Source organism: Chaetodon trifascialis, chromosome 10, assembly GCF_039877785.1.
Source record: "Chaetodon trifascialis isolate fChaTrf1 chromosome 10, fChaTrf1.hap1, whole genome shotgun sequence".
Taxonomy (NCBI): domain Eukaryota; kingdom Metazoa; phylum Chordata; class Actinopteri; order Chaetodontiformes; family Chaetodontidae; genus Chaetodon; species Chaetodon trifascialis.
The window spans coordinates 23,696,390-23,718,065 of record NC_092065.1 but is presented as its reverse complement, the minus strand read 5'-3'; the positions used below and the strand labels follow the sequence as shown (position 1 = coordinate 23,718,065).

General features: G+C 41.2%; 2 protein-coding genes across 2 annotated transcripts in view; one reads left to right on the top strand and one right to left on the bottom strand.

Moving 5' to 3' along the window:
• The window catches only part of syt9b (synaptotagmin IXb), a 44,968-nt gene extending 39,058 nt beyond the window's left edge, over window positions 1–5,910 (top strand). The window contains exon 8 of the mRNA XM_070973123.1: window positions 2,937–5,910. Within this exon, the coding sequence (XP_070829224.1) occupies window positions 2,937–3,014 (78 nt within the window). The 3' untranslated portion in view covers window positions 3,015–5,910. The remainder of the gene's footprint in view (window positions 1–2,936) is intronic.
• Window positions 1–14,953, bottom strand: part of LOC139337292 (protein C19orf12 homolog) — a 344,772-nt gene extending 329,819 nt beyond the window's left edge. Inside the window, exon 1 of the mRNA XM_070971819.1 lies at window positions 14,943–14,953. The gene's annotated coding sequence lies outside the window, so the exon portion shown is untranslated. The remainder of the gene's footprint in view (window positions 1–14,942) is intronic.
• Window positions 14,954–21,676: the final 6,723 nt, after the last annotated feature.

Below are 21,676 nucleotides of genomic sequence, written 5' to 3'. Positions count from 1 at the left end.
TGCACTGTTCTCCCCGACACTGGATCAGTGGACGTACATGTTCACCCTGTGTGTTTTCCACTGTCAGCTGAGTACAGAGTGCGTCCTCTCTGGACTCTCTGAGCTCTGCCCTCCTGCAGCCGCAGACACACCTGCAGCTGCAGACAGACAGATAGCTGAGCAGACAGACAGACAGACAGCTGCAGACAGACAGATAGCTGAGCAGACAGACAGACAGACAGCTGCAGACAGACAGATAGCTGAGCAGACAGACAGACAGACAGCTGCAGACAGACAGATAGCTGAGCAGACAGACAGACAGACAGCTGCAGACAGACAGATAGCTGAGCAGACAGACAGACAGCTGAACAAACACACCAGCAGCTTCTTCCCTGTAGCCACCGATTTGACTCCTTTCTTGGAGAGTCCCACCAATGCACAATAATAATCATGCACTAATCATCATTCAGCATAACACAAAGTCACTGAACCGCTTCCGTGTGACCATGATATTTCTATTAATAGAAAAATATTTGGAACAATAATATAGTTCAATGCAACTATCACCAGCTGTCTGACACATTGTCTGCATGCAGACAGGGGTCTCCAGATCGGAGGTCATAGAATTATTCCTATGAACTTGTCATCTGGCACCACAGTTATGTCAAAACGTTTGTCAGTGTCAGGTTATCTCAGGGAATAATTGCAGTGTTTACATTAAATTTGTTGTAGATATTTTGTTTCCTTAGATTATGAATTCTCATGTGTTGGATGTCCATGCTGACCTTTTCTCAAGTGCGAAACATTCAAACTTTCACTTAGAGAAAAGAATATCACTGTGTTGCCATTGAATTTACTGAGCACATTCATGCTCATTTTAAACATAAATAAGATTTTGAATGAAATCGTATGTGCTGCCAAACTGTGTATAGTCTATACTCAGTTCTGTGCCTGAACACATCCTGTGTAGCAGGTGACCTGAACCCTGACCTGAAGTGTGCTTTAACATATCCTGTGAAGACACAACAGAAGGCTGCTGCTGCTGTTCTGCTAATGCTCTGCTCTGTCTATGCAGCCTGCATAGACATCGTACCATCCTAAATAGCCATATCATTATCATGCACACCTGTTCAGCTGTGCGTGCACACGCACGCACGCACACACACACACACACACACACACACACACACACACACACACACTCACACACACACACACACACACAATCATGAGCACAGACAACAAATTCCAATAAAATGCAATGATAGCACATTATTTTCATGTATTCGAATATTTTGCATCATGTATTCAGATCCTTGCAATTACCTATTTTTTTTTTGTGGCACTTAGTGGTCTTTACTTTGAAAACATCAGCTGCATGTCAACTTGGATTTGACACATAACAACACATTAGAACTCCATCTAAATGATATTTTCTGCCAAAGTTTATTCCTTAAAAATGGTAATCTAAAATCTTCTCGTGGAGGTCAGGCTCATGGCTTCTTTTCCAAGAACATTTTCACTGCTTTTAAATTTAAGCTCCACAATGAGATCTTTGAAGTGCGAGTGACTCCCAGAATGTGTGCAAATAAAATGGATAATTTCCTGCACTGGTGTCAAGATGTTGTCAAAATTGTGTTTTATAGGCATCACATGTTCTGGTGAAGGCTGCCGTAAAAAGCCCAGAACTCTTAGAGCCTTACCAGGCTTACACAGCACTGACCATAGGCCGAACCCCAGTAATTTAACATTTGATTACTTACGGTGTCATTATGTGATTCATGAGGTGTGTGGTTTTGTTCTTTACCCGAGGACTACCGATACTGTACTCATCCCTTCAGGCAACAATGTATACATTAAATTAAAGTCTAAATTAGATCATGTAGCGTAAATCTACACAGATGCTGAAGAACATTTAGTATCTTTTAGTGATAAAAGAATTAACCCTCCCTGTGGCTTCTGGGTCATGGAAACTGGCCTGCAAGATTCATGGAAGATGAACACATGAATGCTGAGGGCCAAGGAAGGCAGGAGGGCTAAGCCACTTTGTTAATGTATGTATGACCTGCTTTCACGGATTAGTCAAGGCACCGACCTGCAACTGACCCGTTTAAGAGCCAATATTCCATCATCTGGACTTCATCAAGGACTCACACAGGGAACAAAGGACAGTGCAGAGCTAAATGTACATCAGTTGATACATATGTTTCATTAACTAGGCCTATATAAAAGGAAAGTACAAGGCAGGGCTGATCAAAGTCTGGAGTTCAGTCTGCATCTGGACCGAACAGCAGGTCAATCTGGACTCAGTCAACGTCAACTGGCGGCTCGTGACCCCCTTCTGGACCCCAGAATTTTAATGATTTCAGAAAATGTTAACGTCTAAACTACTCACCAGCGGAAGAAGCCCAGTCCACTCTAATCCATGGACCCACCATCAAACCGTTTCCTGGAGCTGACAGCAATGCACTGACCAGACAACAGGGTGTAAGCTTGTCTGTTGGTCTGAGGTGTCAGTGATTTTTTTCTCATCTCAAAAACAGTATTTTGCTTTGCTTCCTGGGATCCTGATGAGGAGTTTTATTTTGTTGAGATTTTACAACCCTGATTCAAAAGCGGCCAATAAAACAGAATGTGATCATTTGCTAATCCTTTTTCACACATACCTAATTGGAAGCAGTACAAAGACAATATATTTAATGTTTTATCTCATTAACTTCATTGAGTTTTAAAACACATTTAATTTAACTACTGACTATTTCTGATAGCTGGGAGGAGTGTAAATCTACTTCTCTTATTTCTCTGCAAATGAAGTTATTTGCTATAACAGTTTCATATCCTTTAAGGCAAAGTATGCTGCAATAAACCTCAAGTTTTGTTTCGCTCCCGTTAGAAACTAACCTGATTGTCTTTCTCCCCCTCCCTCCTTCCTCTCCTCCGTCTGTGCTGTGATCCAGTGGGTCGGACAGGGAGCAGCAGGGAGTGGAAGTCAAGGAGGATCCACCAACTCCCTGAAGACACCGCCATCGCCATGACCACACACACACACACGCACACACACACACACACACACACACACACACACACACACACACACACACACACACACACACACACACACACACACACACACACACACACACACACACACACACACACACACACTGACCCTAACCCTAATCACAAACACTGCTTACCTAACCCTGACCTGACCATAAGTCTCAAGCCTAACATGTAATGATTTATGAACATTTTGGTCACCTCAATGTTGTCAGACTCCACACCATGAGTGGCCTCAGTGTCCCACAAATATAGAAGAACAAGTGCACACACAGACACACACATGCAGAGCCTCAGGGTGGCAGAATGATGGATGATGGACTGCAGATGGTCCAAATTTTGGAATATACAGTATAAGGTGTGACTGACAAGTGACTGCAGTAGTAACATCAGCTGAAAGCCATTACACAGACCAGTGTTTCATTAGATTGAACAAGGCTTTAGCGCTAAGGTGGCTGCAAAGCTAATCCACACTTTTTACTTCCTCTTGTGTTTTCACAACCAAAAAAACACTTAACTACATTCCAACTGATTTACTACAGTACTTTCATTTTTCATTTTGACTTGCTACTGACAGTATTAACAGTTTGAGATTATCAAACAGCTCAAGCTTTTTTTTTTTTTTTAGCCTGTTGCAGTTTGTGGACCAAAATCATACACTTTTAGACCAATGTGTGAAGCTGTAACTTGTGATTTGTGTGAGTGATCAGCTATCATAGATAAAGTAAGAGTTAGAGACAGGCGAGGTTACAGAATTAGAAATGACAGAGACATTCCAACAAAGTTCCATCTCTTTTCAACATTTCTTTGGCTGTTGTGTCAAACATTGAAACTGTTCATCCATAAAGAGTTGCCCAAACTCTGTGGCAGCCACAGCAGAATTGAACAAGGGAGCGTAAACTTGGGCAAGTTTCTCAGAAACTTCCCATAAAGATGGAAACAAAAGAGGATTTGCTCCAAGAATGTGCAAAGCAGCGGACAGAGGAAACAAAGTGTTTTATTAAGTGCATGTTAAATCGTCATACTTAGTTAACAGGGTGTGGTCAAAATAAACGAAATGCAAGTGTGGGTGGTGGCATGTTTTTCTGGCAAAAGGGCAGCCTGCTGATCAGTCATGTCAGTTGATTCTGAGTTAAAGCATGACTGTGGTTTCTTACAAAAAAGTATGTTGTTGCTGCGGTTTTTTTTGGGGGGGGGTATATGATGATAATGTACTGTGATAGAACTATTCGAGAACACCTTTAGGCTCCAAAATAAAGTGCATTATAATTCCCATGTGTCCACTAGTGGAACAGCATCACACTGTAGCTGAGTGTGAACCGCAACACCACACCCTAATGTCCAAAACAACAACATGGACATTTAGCCTGCGTATCTGCCTTCCTTGGTGTAACCTCATGACAGTTAACCATACATGAGGATACAACTCAGACCAGTAAATATAAAGTCGCACGAGACAGTAGAACAGCAGTGTAAAGCATCACTGTGGCAGAGAGAGAGCAGCACAAACTCCACAGAGACTGAAGTCCGCAAACACACACTGGTACAATAATGTTAACCATAACCTTCAAGAGGTCATCCTTAACTGTGTTCCTTATGGCCAGTGAATACATGTAGAACAGGTATCTTCAGCTCTGTGGACACGGAGCTCTCTGGAGCTCCTCTCTGCTTCAGCTGCTGATTTGGCTCTTTTCTTCAGCTCTCGCATCTTTTCTCAGGACTTTCCATGTAACTTTGTTTTTTACTCTTTGTTCTTACGTACAAGAGTCAATTTAATTTGAGACGTCCAACCTCAGATTCTCACAGGATTAGGACGCTAAAAGCTGACCTGGCACCAAGTTTGATGTGTTTTAGTTAGTTTGCGGTAATTTAATTGTATGCAGCTTAATTTTAACAGTTGTAATAATTACGATTTTGACAAAGGACAGCACCAAAACATGAGGTAATGGACTTAAACTCCTAACGTTTTAATGGCAAACATGTAAGCAAACATTTGTCTATTTACACACCCAGCAGACATGGAGCATCAATTTGGAGTCATGTTTCTGACCACCTGATGACTAAAAGACCAATACTCTCTCACCTTAGCTCTGTTTTTAGTCTGCACCCGCTCTCGGGGGAAATGTTCGCTCTTAAGCTGCTGATATTCTTTGCTTGTTTTTCTGCCCCATGTGACTCCTTAGCAACGTCAGCAGATTTTGGTTTTCCAGATCTCAGGAAATACTCTGAATATAAGTAATATAAATAATAGACAAATCTAAGAAAATAAAACCGAGTTAGAGAAAACGAACAACAGGATTTTCACTTGATGATTGCAGGATGCCCGCAGGCGTTTTATTGTTTCATTGCTTCTGAACACTTATCAAACCAGTGGGTAAGTACTTGTGCCTTGAGGGGCTGTAATCATAAAAGGCTGCCATTTAGAAAGATGTCCAGCAAATAATGAAGATAATCGCTCAGAACCATGTTGTCAATATTAATTATTCTTTCCTTTGCCATGAAATGAGTGACTGGATTCCCATTCTGGAAACACACTTGCAGCAGCCCTGTTGTACTGTAATGGGACTCAATGTTTTTTTCCCCTTGATTTAGACCACACCCTGTGGTTGTTTTAATAAGTCAGTGTTTGTTTTTTGCAGATTAATATCAGTATTGTTTATGTCTTTGTATTGGACACTGTCACAAATAACAATGACAATTTCCTGTATTTGTAGGTACAATGCATGCATCATTTTTCTGTGAGTCATTTTTAAATTTCTCCTCTGTTGTGAGATACTAATTAAACTGTAAACACAAGATGTATTATGAACCTAAGTCAGACTGTGTAAATTGTCTATTCAGATGTTATTAATAAATATTTCTATATATAGCATGGATTGATTTATGGGGTGTGTGAGAGACACAGAGAAAATGTTTCAGCGAGAGTCACAGAGATTGAATGAAACACACACACACACACACACACACACACACACACACACACACACACACACACACACACACACACACACACACACACACACACACACACTTCCTCCTCACGCCTGTTTTTCCCACCTCACACCTGCGCTGTGAGCGTTCCCAAAAGACCGCTGTGATTGAAAGACCTATGAAGAGCTTCTGACAACACACACACACTTTCTGTGGCAGACATACACACCTACAATGAGGCCAGCACAGAGACAGGACCTTTTTAGTGTGTGAGATGCCGAAAGGCAATATCGTCCACGTGTCTGTGAGTCTGTATTAGGATCATGGTTCAAGGATTTTAGCCAATCACTTGGGAGCTGCTCTCTGAATACTGAATCCTGTGAGCCTGTTGAACACATGGAGACATTGTGTTTGGGTCTTTTTGACCACCCACCACATAAAAGTCCAATATTCACTCTACTTTAAGCTCTTCTTTGGTCTTTGGTTAACTCCTTAAGGGAAATACCTTTCACCTTAGCTCTTAAATACCTCACTGTGGTCTTCTGTTTGGTGCTGGGCAGGTAGTGTGCGCTTGCTTTCACCGGAGCTTTTTAACTTCAAACAACTAACTGCTACAGCTGAGGAAAAAAGCATGATGACAGTGGTGGTAGGAAAGTTGTGGGTCATGAAACCAAAACATTTAACTAAAAGACACAAGAATATTCTGCAGAGCTCAGGGAAACCGGAGAGTCAGGTCATAACTCGCTGTGAATTTGTCACTACTGTACAAGTGACCCGTTTCACATTACACATAATCATTTGATGCATTTTTTATATGACCATAGTGATTACAGCTTTAAGCCTGACCTTTCTCCATCCAGACTTTAGAAAGCTCCCTCAACCCCTGGCTGTCTGTAAATGTATTTGGGCGGTGGTGTTTCTTTTCCTCATGTTCTGCGGCTGCCTGTGTCACTTCTGGACTGTGCATATGCAGGTGTTTCATTTCCGGACTCTCGGATCCAGTTTTACCAGCAGCTGCAACACAATCTGCCAGCTACAATCATAACATCATCAAGATTCTCCAGGCGGCTTTTACATTTTCTACAATGGTAACCTACTTTCCACTGTAAGTCGATCTCTCTCCAGCACCAGGCTGATTAATGCTGCTGCCTGCTGCTCTGCATGTGTGGCTCCTGGTGGTGTGATTTTTGTCAAACCTTTCTCACGCTGCTCCCTATTTTGACCTCACTTTGACATGATTTCTGTGCAGACCCGCGTGCTTCAGTATTAAAGCATCTGCACGCTTCAAAGTGCTTGTCGGATGATTGAACAGTGTCTGAAACCCGCTTCCCCGACACTTAAAGATAAAACACTTAAAGACACGTTCACAACTAGCACATGCACTATATTGAATTTTCTCTGCTGTTCCTTAATATTACGCCTGTTAGAGATTACAGTAATGTTAGCAGCTCTGTCTGCTCTGAAATTGATTTGGGGAACAATAAAAGCAAAACATATGTGCTGCTTTTCCAAGTATGACCTTTGAACTGGGTTAAGTTAGAACAAAATCACTGCATAATTATGTTCTTATTTATAATTATATACCATAATACTGGCACTGAATAGTTAGCTACTGTGCAATGTAAGAGCAATGCTGCTCCTTTAAACTATGACAGGTCACTAGCATTAATTAGTGAGCTAGCTGCTGCTGCTAAAATCTACAAGCGACATGTCATTTTAGCTGACAAATGGACTCTTTGTGCAAAGGCTCCTCCATATCACTGCACAGAGAGCTCGTGAAGCGCAGCAACAGAGTTTAGAGAATAGTCAGTAATACAAAGAGAAAACATGTTGTCTTGTCTCAGTGTTGCCTATCTGAAAAGGGAAAACCACTAATCAAAGAAAGTGGAGATTACTGCAATGTACACAGTTCTTGAGGCACACATACTGTAAACTGAGAGAAAAAATGCCACAGAAAAACCATCTCAGCTATGACATAAAAGTAAATACTTTATATAATGTGTGACCTTACAGCTTACAGCTGACATATTCTGCGCAGTGTTGTGTAACATCACCACATACAAAGTATTTCTCACACAGAACAAGGAGTTCTGCTGATACCTGCAGCAGGGCAAAGAAAACGGGAACACGACTGAGTGTTTCAACTAATTTACTGAGTTTAATAAAACAGCATGCAGAGAAGAAGTCTCTGAATGACCACAGCGTGCGGCAGATTCCAGAGGATAAGGTTAGAATCACAGCGCAGACGTGCATGCAGCCTTTATGATACACAGTGAATTCGTTTGTGTGACACACACTGAATCATGCAGTGCGTATGTGTTTGAAGAAGTTTTGTAGGTGTGAATTATGTTCACAGTCCCTAACACTGGGTTATGTTCAAAGAAGAAAAAAGGCTTTTGTCTTCACAGCCTTCAAGAGACGTGCTAAGAAGGCACTTCGCTGTTTGACCTGTAATAACCCTCTCTCTGTCTGTTAGTTTGCCCCTGTGGAGTACCCATGCCACATCGGTGAAGCAAAATGTTCCGAAAAAATATATTAAGCCATTCAACAAGATTTCCCTTGTTGTCTTGTGGTTGAAAGTCTGACAATGCAGAGAGGACAGGAACAAGGCTCTCTGTGTGAGAGATAGCGGAGCCAACAGACTGTGGAAGCAGCAGCAATGTGGAGTCTGAGTGATGTTTGGGATATTCTGTCTGAGGTTTCCTGTGTTACAAATACAGTGGGATGACACTTCAATTTCAGAGTGCACAAAGGCACCAGGGGAACTGAAAAGTGCTTCCATGATGAGACTGCTGTAGATAAAACCAGCTGCAGAATGCTGACACAGTATTTATGCTGATCGCGACAACATTTAGATTCACAGCTCTGAGCCGCAGATCACGGAGGAATCTGGGTCCCATTTAAAAAATAAGGGGCGATTGTGAAGACAAAGCGCGTCTTGGATGTAATTCAGCGTATCAACAGGTAGTGGAAATGATCCAACACCGAGGCACCTTGAAGCTGCACACAGTGCCTATTTGTCCACCTTATTTATCCCTCTTGAGCTCTGGAAGGCAATTTTCAGAAAGCTGTTGCAAAGCGCTTTTGGAGAGGTTTGTGTTGCTCTGTGGATATTTCGTGCAGCTCTTGCCATGGCTGCTGTGGGCACTCAAGCGAGATGAGATTCCTGGAAATATCTAAAGCCCAAAAATGGTTAAGGTTTAAAAGCTTTGCCAGAGGCTACATTTGTGTTTTGTCAGGTGAAATTTTGTTCATCAATAAGCTGCTGCTTAGTTTACAGATGTTTTCCTTGTGCTGTAAAAATGCCATTTCACCTCTGCGTTAAGGCACATAAAGTACTGAGAGGCTGCTCCTATTGTTTTCGATGTAAGCACGGCAGCAGCCTCGCAGCTCGGTGGAAACTGCCGTGGCAATCAGAGAGCTGCTCTAGTGAACTTTCATGGCTATTTGCCCTGTGTGTTGATGAGGGTTCAGTTTTTTTTTCATCTGCAGCAGCGGCTCACCACGGCAAGCACAGAAAACACAGAGGAACACGATGGGCGAACTGTACTGACGTCTGTGTTCTCTGAATTACAAACGTCCTCACTGTGGAGAGCTAAATAAATCAGCCAGTAAATGACCATGATAAAAAACAAATAAATAAACAGATTTTTTTTTTGCCAAAGAATATTTTTTTCTGTGTGTATTTAATCAGGAGACATGCTTTTTTTAATATTTTGACATATCATGCCCATAATTCACCAGCATCGATCAAACATAAATGAAATGAGATCATGACTCTTCTGCTTTCTGTGAATGTTGATTTTTATGTTGTTTCATCTAACTCAAAGTCGGAATGAGTAATTCTAATCCAGTACACTTTTAGTCAAATTCAGCAATTCTGCTAGCAAAAAAACAACAACGAATAAATAAACAAACAAATACATTTTAAAAATCTGTTTTTTACACACAGTCCTGGCTCTGTAAATGGGAAACAAAATGGCTTGGACCAGGCCACAAACATGGCTCTGCGTCCATGAATCTGGAGGGCGTAGCTGCTGAACGAGCGCTGAAGTAAGGGCTGCATTTGTTTGGCTGTTCAAATATCAACTGTCTTTCTCCAGAACGACTCACTATCTTTTTATGTGTTGTGAGTTTTGACCTGGACTTGTTGTCTTACTGGCTCAGGAGGCCTCTGCTCTGTAAACGCCATAGATCTTACCTCATTTAGCTCACATTTGAACATCCAAGAGAGACTAAATTTGTAACAAACTACAAATTTATCTCAAATTCTATTCTATCAATGTGTTGGAGAACTCGGATACTCTCATGCTGTCAGTTACACTTACTGTAGGCTTGTTGTTAATTCTACTTATGCAGACGTGTAGGTGTTCAGCTATGGCTTAATTTGAATACACTCCCACACACTGTTGCTTTGTGCTGTTTATCTCCCCATTCCCATTTTAACATATCGCTAAGGATACCACATTCAACCAGCGAGGGATCTGTTTAATTCATTCATTCAGTCATTCCCAGGAAGTAGCCAACTCAACACCATCAAACTTTAATTACTTAAGAGACTCTTTCACTCAAATCTTTGAATACAAAGTCTCTTGAACAACAAGTCTAAAACCAGTAGTTGCTGGTTTTCAATCAATTGGTGTTTCACTGGTGTGTGTGTGTGTGTGTGTGTGTGTGCGTGTGTGTGTATGTTTGTGTGTGTCTTTGTGTGTAAAGTGTGTCACAGACTACAGCTGGGTAAGTCAGAGTGTATTCATGGTAAATAAATAAGAATTAAAACGACGTAAAAGCACCAGTACAACCAGAAATTGGCTTTTTGCCTGACACTGTTGAGGAGGGAGTGAATGAATGAATCAGTGAATGAATGAATAGATATTTGTATATTCTACTAAGGAGCTTCATTACCAGAGGACACGGGAAATGGTGCCCCATGTTAACCATCTTATCTAAATGGAAACACATTACTGTACCTCTGAGTGTGCGTGTGTGTGTGTGTGTGTGCATGTGTGTGTGTGTCCATCCCACCAGTAAGAAGCATTTAGTTGAAAGAGCAGCAAATGAGATCACTTAGTCTGCAACCGCATCAGTGGGACTCCAACAAACACCAGCTATGATGCACACAAACATGTGCGTGTGCACAAACACACGCACACACAATGTAATGGCTCAGGCATGCTAATGGTACCACTGTAGAGCTCTATTCTCCTCTTCCTGTCACTGAGCGGTGAATTACTGACTTGTTTGTGATCTCATGGTGAAAAAAATGTGTAAACATGAGCCACATGCACTAAAAAACATGCAATAACACAAAAATGGGCAATGCATTGGAACAGAACATAAGCTGAATGCATGGAAACATGAGCATTCAAAAGACCATGTAGGCAATATTATCATTTATTCATTCATAATCATTTTAACATATATGCCACAAGGAGCATTGAGAATAGATTGACATGAGATGAGATCATGAATATTTCACATCTGCTGGTAAATCAGAGCACTACTCTCAACTTTGAGTCGCTTTCAGCTGTCCACAAGAGCTGGCAAACTTAACTAGATAAAGCTGAACCCACAGGGACCAACTGACTGATGACAGAGAGCATGCTGGGAAGGAAGCCCTGAATAACACAGGGACTCCTCTGTGGGAAGCAGCACCAGAGGTTCAAGGAGCTGCATATTTACATGTATGTGGCACATGGTCTTCTCGGGGGATCGTGGTTCTGATTTACATCTTATTTAATCAGCATCCTATAACCTTGTCAGTAATTGCTTGAAAGTCACATCAGATTTCAGCTGAAATGTTCCACCTCTATATCAGGGGACTGAAGAGCAAAACTGCCCAGCAAAGCTTAAACAAGCATTCCCAAAAATGTCTTGCTAACAAGGCTAACAAGGACAACAGCAATGGACCTTTATACAGATCTTTTGCCTGTTATTTTCACACATTTTCAGCTCAGCTAATAATGATTCAGATACTCAGAGAAGCTGCTGATACCCAGTTCTGATCTGACACCAAAATCCAAATGCTTCACTGCTAGAATGGCTTTATTGCTGGCGATGTCAGTGAGCCAGTCGGTCCACCACTTCGGTCCAGCTTTAAATATCTTAACAGCTATCTGATGCATCACTATGAAATTTTGTACAGACATTCATGGTCACCAGAGGATGAAGCCAATGACTTGACTTTTCCTCTAGTGCCACCAGCAGGTCTCATAAACTATTAAAGAGATTCATTCAGTTTGGTAGATGTTCCTTTCAGGATGAATCGTAATCACTTTGGAGTCACTTACAGCATCTATGGTGGATCGTCCAGGGTGATACAAATCCTATCTCCAGAGAGTGTGAGCTGGTGGGCGAATGAAGACAAGACCTGTTGGCAGATTAACAACAACTGGACTGTGAATGGAACCATCATTGCTGATAGTGAGGGTGATGGTAGTGACAGTATGTCATGTCAGGGTGTAACTATAAAGAGGAGAGATAGAAGCGACAGTGCTGGAAATTCAAAGTCTGGTTTGGAGACGGGCTGCATGGGTGGAGTGAAGATTACAAAGACAAGCGAGAGGATCAAACGCAAAGAGTAACCAGCGTTACATACTGATGTAATCATTCAGCTCAAGGCACCGCTGTGCTGAGACACATCCTCACACAGCTGTGGGCAACATGGGTGTAGACTCTTATGGCTCAATTCACCAGGCTCTATGACATCACATCTGCAAAGCCGTTTTGTGTACAGCGTACAGCCCCAGTGTACAGCTTCATACCCAATGGGGAGCATTTCAGAGGCAGAGTGTTTTGCCTGCAATATTTTGTTGACTTGCTCATATTTTGTTGATTGTGTCATTTTTCCTTGGTTTTTGTGCCATCATGAATAAATACCCAACATAATTAAATGGTTTCACAGGGTGTTTTATTTTGAAAATTGACTGGATTCTCTATGCCATTCCTATGTCTGACTTCCTGCCTGTTCAACCTGCTCTGTGCAGCTCGATGTGGCTTCAGTCAAAAATAAACTATGTGCGTTATTTTAGGAGGAGGAGAACAGAAAGTCGCTTCTGGGACACGTCTGAAACACACTGCCACGCATCGGGTGGAATCACAAGCATTGTCTAGAATGGACGCAATCAATTCCGGCGGCTGAGACGCAGCTGGAGCTTGAGGCAGCTGTGCCTGGTGGAATCAAGCCTTTAGTCTTTTTATGAAAGGTAACACGAGGCCATGGATTGGTACTAGAAAATACAGAGGTTGTCCACTGTGACTTAATAAATATATCCAATAGCAGAGACACTGAATTTTATAATGATGTTGACAAAGAACACTGTGTTTAATGTTGACCAGGCAGCTCATGGCTGATGCTAAATCTATTTAACAGGCAGTATCTGCTTTGATACTGACGTGGCATATCGGATTGGTGCATCTCTACTTGAATCCATTTTTGTCTGTTCATTCCATTGTTTGGTTTGCCAGCAGCAAAAGATGAGCAATTCAGTTCATGTGAAAAATGTAAACTTATTAAAAGTGCAGCAAGTAATATTTTTTGTCTCTTTGCACAAAATAGTCATAAATGTTGAGTGGGTGCACACACGAGTGTTGAATCATCTGCATCAGCTTGCATAACCTCAAATGTTTACATTCTATTTTTAGTTCGTGTTCTATTTTATGCTTTTGCTGTATCATCTTACCATTGATGCTGCAATATCCAAGTTTCTGTTTCAGGGCCAGTGTCTTCTCCTCGCAGGGAAAAAGGGGAAACTCAGTGAGCAGGCACACTGACACAGGACACAATTAAAGCTGAGGACGGACAATGTGAAGTGTTGTTCCACTGCTGCAGCACAGTCCTCCATCTGTCTGTTCAGTTATTCATCCATTACCTCTTGCCAGTACTTTTGCACTACGAGCACTGTGCTCATAGCGAAAAGGTGGCAGGAGAGGGTCAACGAGATAAGAGCCTCATGCAAAAGAGGCAGCACAAGATGAAGTATTGGCATTATGGTGAAAACTGATTTTTTGATGTTGCACTGAGAATAGACACTCTCAACAGTGTCAGGAGAAACTAATAGAATATAAATGTGTGATGTAATTACATTACAAAATGAATTAAATTTTAATGTTGAGAAAAACCATGGAATTAAATTACCGTTACTAATAACGTTGGTGATTACAAAGGCGTGACATCCAAATATATTGTTTTCAGTAAAAAGCTTATATGTAGAATGTAACATTCATTGTTTGGCTTTGTATAGTTTCACTGTGCAGGAATGTCTTCTTATGTCCTGTGTGGACAATGTGGGCCTGCAAAGTTGTTGGGACAAATCTGAGTGCAACACCATCCAGGGAAGGATGGCTTAAAAAGAGCTGTCTCTACATCGAGGCAGGCTCCATTCATTGTGCAGTATGCGCTCCAGTTTTCAGATCAGTACTTCTTGCTCTAGGTGACCGTCTGACCACGTCAAGGCAGTTGGACATGTTGTTAGACAAGCTAACAAGCTGACAAGTTGAATTTCCAGCCTTTTAGTGCTGGAAAATCAATAATATTTTCCGTATGAAATCAGAAAACGGCTGCAACAAAAGAGGAAGCATCTGCAGGTAAGTAAACATAACTGCATGAGTGATAAATAAAATAAATAAATAAAATACCTCCACCCCCCACCATGTTATGTAGCGTATTTAAGACATACAATAATTCAGCTCTATTTTGCTCAGTTAGTACTGTTTTGAATTTACACTGACTGGTATTAATGTACATTTGTAGTTTATTATCAAATGTAATAGTTACATTAATTTGAAGTATTTAAAATCGTTGCACTACTCATTTCATCTTTAAGGGTACCTAGTTACCTGTAACCTCTTACAATTCAAAGTAGCCTGCCCCACACTGATCCACAATAAATGGATCTAACAAATCTGCTCACCTGTTCAGCCAGCACTCTTCACAGTGTAACCACGCCCACCTGTTTAATCACCTGATGCACACCTGTGACTCATCACTAGTCAGTTCAATACTTAAGTGACTCTCTTCCACACACTCAGACCCCGTTTACACTTAAGGAAAACTTATATGTTTTCATGTGGTTTGGCCTCTCGTTTACACGCAAAACTCCGGCCAAAGTGGAAATTTCTAAAAATGCCGGTTAGTCGTCGGCGTGTAAACTGGGTTAAACAGAGTTTTAGGTTCCGAAACGTCACAACATGCGGCTGAAAATACTTAACTTCATGTGAGCGACCTATATTTACACTCGTGCCCATAGGTTTGGCAAAGTTATGATGCCCTCGATGTGTTTGTCCGGGTTCATGTAAACGACAATATTTTTGAAAACGATGTTGTGTGCACGATGTTATTTTTGAAAACGGATGAGCCAAAATATCCATTTTCCAAAATACCCTGCTACGTGTAAATGTAGGCTCAGAGACTTCCCGGTTCAGTTAGCGCTGCTCTTGGGTCCTAAACCAGCCAGTTACAGTAAACAAACAATACAGATGATTACCATCAAATCATTTGATGATGATGTTTCTAAATTACCTCAAAAAGAATTCAATTGTTTTGTTTTTCTGTAAATTTTTGTTACTTATATGCCAATACTGACGTATTCCTGATAAGATAATATTGGTCATTAATGTTGGCCGGCTAATGAAATTATTCATCTGGATCACAATATGATGATTATTATTGATAACTGTGGTTAGACATCTGCAACAAATAAAAGAGCAGTCTTCATTTTTTGACTACGCTTACATGATTCGCAATATATGATGTATACTGTAGACAAGTAAGGAAAGGGTGAACACCACGGGAGCCTAGTTGTGTTGGGGGATAAACGTGGAATGATACCATCAGAAGGTTAAAGCAAACAATGCTGCAATTGAAAAATATCAATAGCCATGTTACACTTTAAACAACCTCTCTGATTCTGTGCTGATGAAAAAAATGTGTTGATGTCTGCAGCTTAAATAAAATCACCTGATTGCGTAGACTGTACGTATGTATGGGAGGCAAAACTATAACTTTATTCCCTCTATGTGAATAATGGGTATGGATTTGCTCTGCTTGCTCCAATGCTCCATGCTGAACATATTCAGTCACATTTCCACACCTGCATGAAAGAGATCTTTTTTCACAACTGACATTTTGACTTGTCATAGTAGGAAAAGTACCTGCTATCAAAAACATTAATGGAAAATTTTGTCACATTTTATGTGGATGTCTAATCAGTGCTGACGGTAAATGTAGTCATTTGAAGAATGTTTTAGGAGTCTGACACATTTGTCTGACACATTTGTCAGTGTTTTATTTGTCCTGATATAAGGTTTCATTTGCTCATTTCCTGAATCTGCACAGTGTTGGTGGTGAGTGTATGGGCATACTGATAATGCACACAGCGCTGATAATGTTGATACTGCACATGTGCAGATTCTTCTGTCTTGCTGCACACTTTATCTCTCTGGTGGGGTGCCGACCCCATGGGTAGTTTTCCTTAATACTGGCCCTTGTATTCCCTAGAAAAGTCATGGAAATGCAGTTTAGTATGCAGAAGCAGTGTTGTATTGGCCCCAGGATCACAGGAATGTGAGGGAATTATGGTAATAAGAAGACAGAGAGCCATGCTCAGAGGAAGTACACATACACTGGAGGAAAAAGACGAGTGAGGGAGAGCAGGATGGTGAATCTTCCCTCTAACACGACATGTTACATAATACTCAACTCATTATGAGCCTTCTAAAAATGGAGGATTGGGATAGTTTATACCAGCTCGGAAGAAACAGATACTGGATAACAGATATGAGCCTTCATGTTCTTGGTGGTCCATGGAGCCTTAGGATTTTTTTTTTCTCACTCCCCCCCCCCAAACAAACTCAGAGCGATCAGTCACCATTTCACCCTCTGAAACAAGAAGGTCTAAGTGAGGTTTGCTTAACCTGTACATTGTGAACACAAAGCATCCACAAAGCATTCCAGGTTGGCTTGCTCTTTGGCCATTTGATTTTAGCTCTCTTGACTTGCTGTAGACGGATCACACACTATGCAGGGACACTGTAACAAACAAATAGACAGAGCCATTACCGTTGTTGGCGCTAGCTAGACAAATGGATGAGGAGTAGTTTGGCCTGAGGAAGGACGGTAGGCTGCTCACCTACACCCAGCCAGCTCCGCCCCCTCAGGTGCACACGTGACGCACATGATCCTGATTAAGGTGCAGTATAAAAGGGGAGAGCTCTCTCCTACCTGCGCCGGATTGTCCTGAATCCTTGGCGGTGTCTTACCCTATGTTTACGCGTAGCAGGGTATTTTGGCCCCTCCGTTTTCAAAAATAACATCGTGCACACAACATCGTTTTCAAAAATGCTGTCGTTTACATGAACCTGGATAAATACGCCGTCGAGGGCATCATAACTATGCCAAACTTATGGGTGCCAGTGTAAACACAGGTCACTCACATGACGTTAAGTATTTTCAGTCGCATGTTGAACCTAAAACGCTGTTTAACCCTGTTTACACGCCAACATGTAACCGCCGTTTTCAGAAATCTCCACTTTGGCCGGAGTTTTTTAAAATGATCGTTTTCCGTGAAAAAAACTCCAGTTTATGTGTAAACGAGAGGCCAAACTGCATGAAAATATATGCGTGCAAACGTAGGCTTAGTTCGTGTATTGTAAGTAGTACACTTCAGTATCTCCTCTCCCTCTGGAGTTGCTAATGTTGCTAATGTTAACTGATTTTTGGACTGCCACTTGTGTTTCAGTGTCTTCTGCCACATCAGTGCATGCCTTGTCTCAAACCCGCTTCGTCTGAGTTTCCTTTGCTCTCCCCGCACCTTGTTTTTCCATCCACTCCTTGAGTGTGTTTTCTGTCTCACCTTTTGGTATTTAAAAATTGTTTTATTTTTATACCTCTGTCTCTGGTCTGCATCTTTGGGTCCTAACAAATATCCCCTCCCCGCAACTACTCACCAATTACCCACTACAATGGACACCTCCTCAATAAACCCAATGCAAAACAACACACATAAACATGAACTTAAACCCAGTGTTAAGATTCTGTATGCAGCATAAAGGACGATGTCTATGGTAAACACATTTTCTAATTCCTAATATTTATAGAACTAAATTAAAGACTTTAAAAGGACATCCTGTTTTCCCATTTGTATGTAATTAATGTTGTTAATAGTTGTGAATACAGCAGTACATTAAATAAACAATATATATTCATTCATTATTCATTTTTATCCTTCAAGTCCAGAAAAGAGTCTTTCCATTCACTTTCTGCTGTCCTGTGTTCTCGCTTCTCTGTAACATCATATCTTCCCTCATGAGCTGAAGAAGTTCATTCTTTTTCTCTAGCTGCCACTGGCTGGCTTTCGTCCTCCTCCTGGTCATCCGCTGCTGTACGTGGCCCTTGTGCGTCCTCGGGGGTGGAGGCAATTAGGACATTTTCTCCAGATTTGTCCCAGTCACGGAGAGAAAACAAGAGAAAAGGGAAACACACAGGCCAGACACAAAATCCCCCAGAAATTAATTTAGTCGGATACCCTATTGTGGGTTTAAAAAGAGAAAGAAAAAAGGTGACAGTCACAGCCTGCATCCCTCAGACTGCACTACAAACAACACAACCGAGAAAAAGGGCATCGTTCCATCCATCCATCTATTTTCTATGCCGCTTATCCCTTTTGGGGTCGCGGGGGGGCCGGAGCCTATCTCGGCTGTCAATGGGCGGGAGGCGGGGTACACCCTGGACTGGTCGCCAGCCGATCGCAGGGCACATACACACAACCATTCACACTCACACTCACAGAGTCACCAATTAACCTAATGAGCATGTTTTTGGTCTGTGGGAGGAAGCCGGAGAGAACCCACGCATGCACGGGAAGAACATGCAAACTTCACACAGAAAGGCCCGACCCGGGAATCGAACCGACGACCTTCTTGCTGTGAGGCATGTGCACTACCTGCTGCACCACCGTGCAGCCGGGTATCGTTCCATTTTTCCATTTTGTTTGTGTAGGATGAGGGCTAATTTAACTGAAAGGTACAAGATGGTCAAATGGAGATATTACAATTGGACTATTATTATCTTATCTCCAAGTTATGCTTAATAAACTGAGCAATATGCTCCTTGCTTCTTTAAACAAAACAAAATATCTGAGTATGTTTTTCTTCACGCCACCAAACAAAAGCAACAATTACCAAGTTCAGGTTGGCCATCGTGGATTTTGAAGGTGGTATTTAATTGTCTGAAAACCAAGCAGGGTTCTGAAATTGTTCAGCTTAGTCCATTTATGTACATGATATTAAGTAGAAATTATGTATAAAATGATTAAATTCAGAGTCATGTGTAAGCCAACCTTTGAACCTCCTAAGTTTAAAAGTGAAGGCTTCAATGGTTTTGAACCATTGCATCCTCCCAAATCAGGAAAAGAAGGCCACATTTAAAGGAGCCTTCAAAATGTGCCAGCCTTGTTGCGGCACTGTGACACCGTTGGTCTGTAAATGCAGCCTTTGAAGGGTGTGGCCCCTGAATTGAGAAGCTGCTTGTGTGTGCAGCGCTAGAACGGTAAGGTTGACAGGCGTAGCAACAATAACTAAGGAGGGCAAGGCTTTGCGCAGGGTCATGTTGAATGTGTGCTTTTTTAGTGTGTGTGTGCTGCCCTACATTTCTCACAAATTGGCCATTACAGGCACATAATGGGCCCTTATGAACATATGAGCCTGTATTAGTGATTCACTCATATTCTAATGAGCCATACAATGTGCAGCCGTAAATGTTGGTACTGTAAGTTGTTAATAAATGGACATTGTCTCAGATGGTCTTCTCATGCATTGTTGTGAATTAGCTGTTTAGAAAGACAAAGCAAGTTGGTTTCCCAAAAAACATCATTATTAATGGTTTATTACTGATCTGTAAAGCTTAAATAAATGACCATTTGGACACCTAGTATATTTTATAAAGTGCAATTTGAAAATATGGTTTATGGCATTTTTGGTTCATTCATGTGGGAAGATAACTGTGGAACATATGACACATATAACACTTTATAAAATGACAGTTTTTATTAAAAGAATAGTTTAACATTTTGGTTAATACACTTCTATATGAATATCAGTATCACTGTCGTCTGGCTGGTAAAAATATGATTACAGCCAACAGCCAATTAGCTTAGCTTAGCATAAAGACAACGGCTTGCTTGCTCCTACCAGGCACCTGTAAAGCTAGAGAAATAGGTCAGAGCCAGGCGACCAGTTTCCCTCTGTTTTCAGTCTTTATTTCCAGCTTCATGGGACAGATATCAGTTTGTTTTTATTTCTGTTTAATGCAGCCTCTCAACTTTTTGGGTATCACAGTTGTATTTTACACGAGTATTTCAATTTTATGTAATTTTATTCTTCTGCTCCATAATCTAAAAGCTTGCTCCACCACTGCTTCTTGTTGTTGGGAAACAATGATAACTGGTCATTTACAAAATGCTGTGAGTTTGGCTTGAGTGTAGAATTTTGCAGCTATTGACTCGTGGTGTTACCCTTTGTTAATGACGTCTTGTCATTATCGTTCCCTCATTTCCTCAAGACTGCCCACTGGACCAGCTGCATTAGTGAAGTCAGCATGTTGGATGCTGTAAAATTCTTGTGCATGATCGTCGTTAACACTTTGCGGGATTTCACGTTCATTCGTTGTAAACTGAAAAGTTCAGTTCACCATTCACCAAAAAGGTGAACACATTCAATGAACACATGTTCAGAGTGGTATGTGGGGCAGTATGCTCAATGTACAGTAGGTGCATTGTGTGACTCAAGTTGCTAAACCACCTGAAATAAATTTACTTTCCCGGGTTCTAGTTGAGACTTTAAGTGTCACTTGATGTTCTAAAAATTTCAGCAATTTCTCTCCCTTAGCAAGAATAAATCTCCACTGGCGCAAACAGTGTACACTGTGAGCACTTAAAGCTCAGATGTTCCCAGTGTCCTTATTTTATTCACTTCAGAGTACACTTTTTGACATCCCATACATGTACACTCCACCATCTGCTGTGAAATATCCAAATCCAACAAGTCATATTTCATGAACACCCTAAAAACAATATTTAATGCATTTTATACACATTTACTTAGAATTTTAAAATTTTTTGTATTTGGTATATTTGCAGGAAAATTCTGCTGGTTTGAGCAACATAGAGTAAGTGTGTAGGGTTAAAGATGTTAAATTAATGAACATCTGTACTGACTGTTTTTCCCCTCCACTGCTTCATGAAGCACATCCTCAGGAAAAGAAAATATTTCAGTCTCAGAGGTTTTCAAGGAAACAGACTGCAGCCATTCTCACGGAAACTTTCACAAAGTGCTTTTGTCTGATACTGACTGTGAGGATTCTCAGTCATCCAGGTCATTATTATCCAAGGAGGGTTGAATCAAGGGCAGCTGGACTGGGGTTGTGGTATCTGTCTGATGCTCTGTTTCAATCTCAAAGCATTCATTGTATGAACTGAAACACCATGCCCACAACACGACTGCTGCAAAACATCATTCAATATTGATCATTAGATAAAAATGTATTGTACTTCATCTCACATTCATTATTCATGTGCATCCTTTGCTCTTAATATGTGGGCTGACTTCATAACACAATGTCAAATTGTATTGCACAATTCACTTAAACAGACAAAATTTTACAACATTGGCGAAGGTGCAACAGAGACTGTCCAGGTTCAACAGGTTCGTT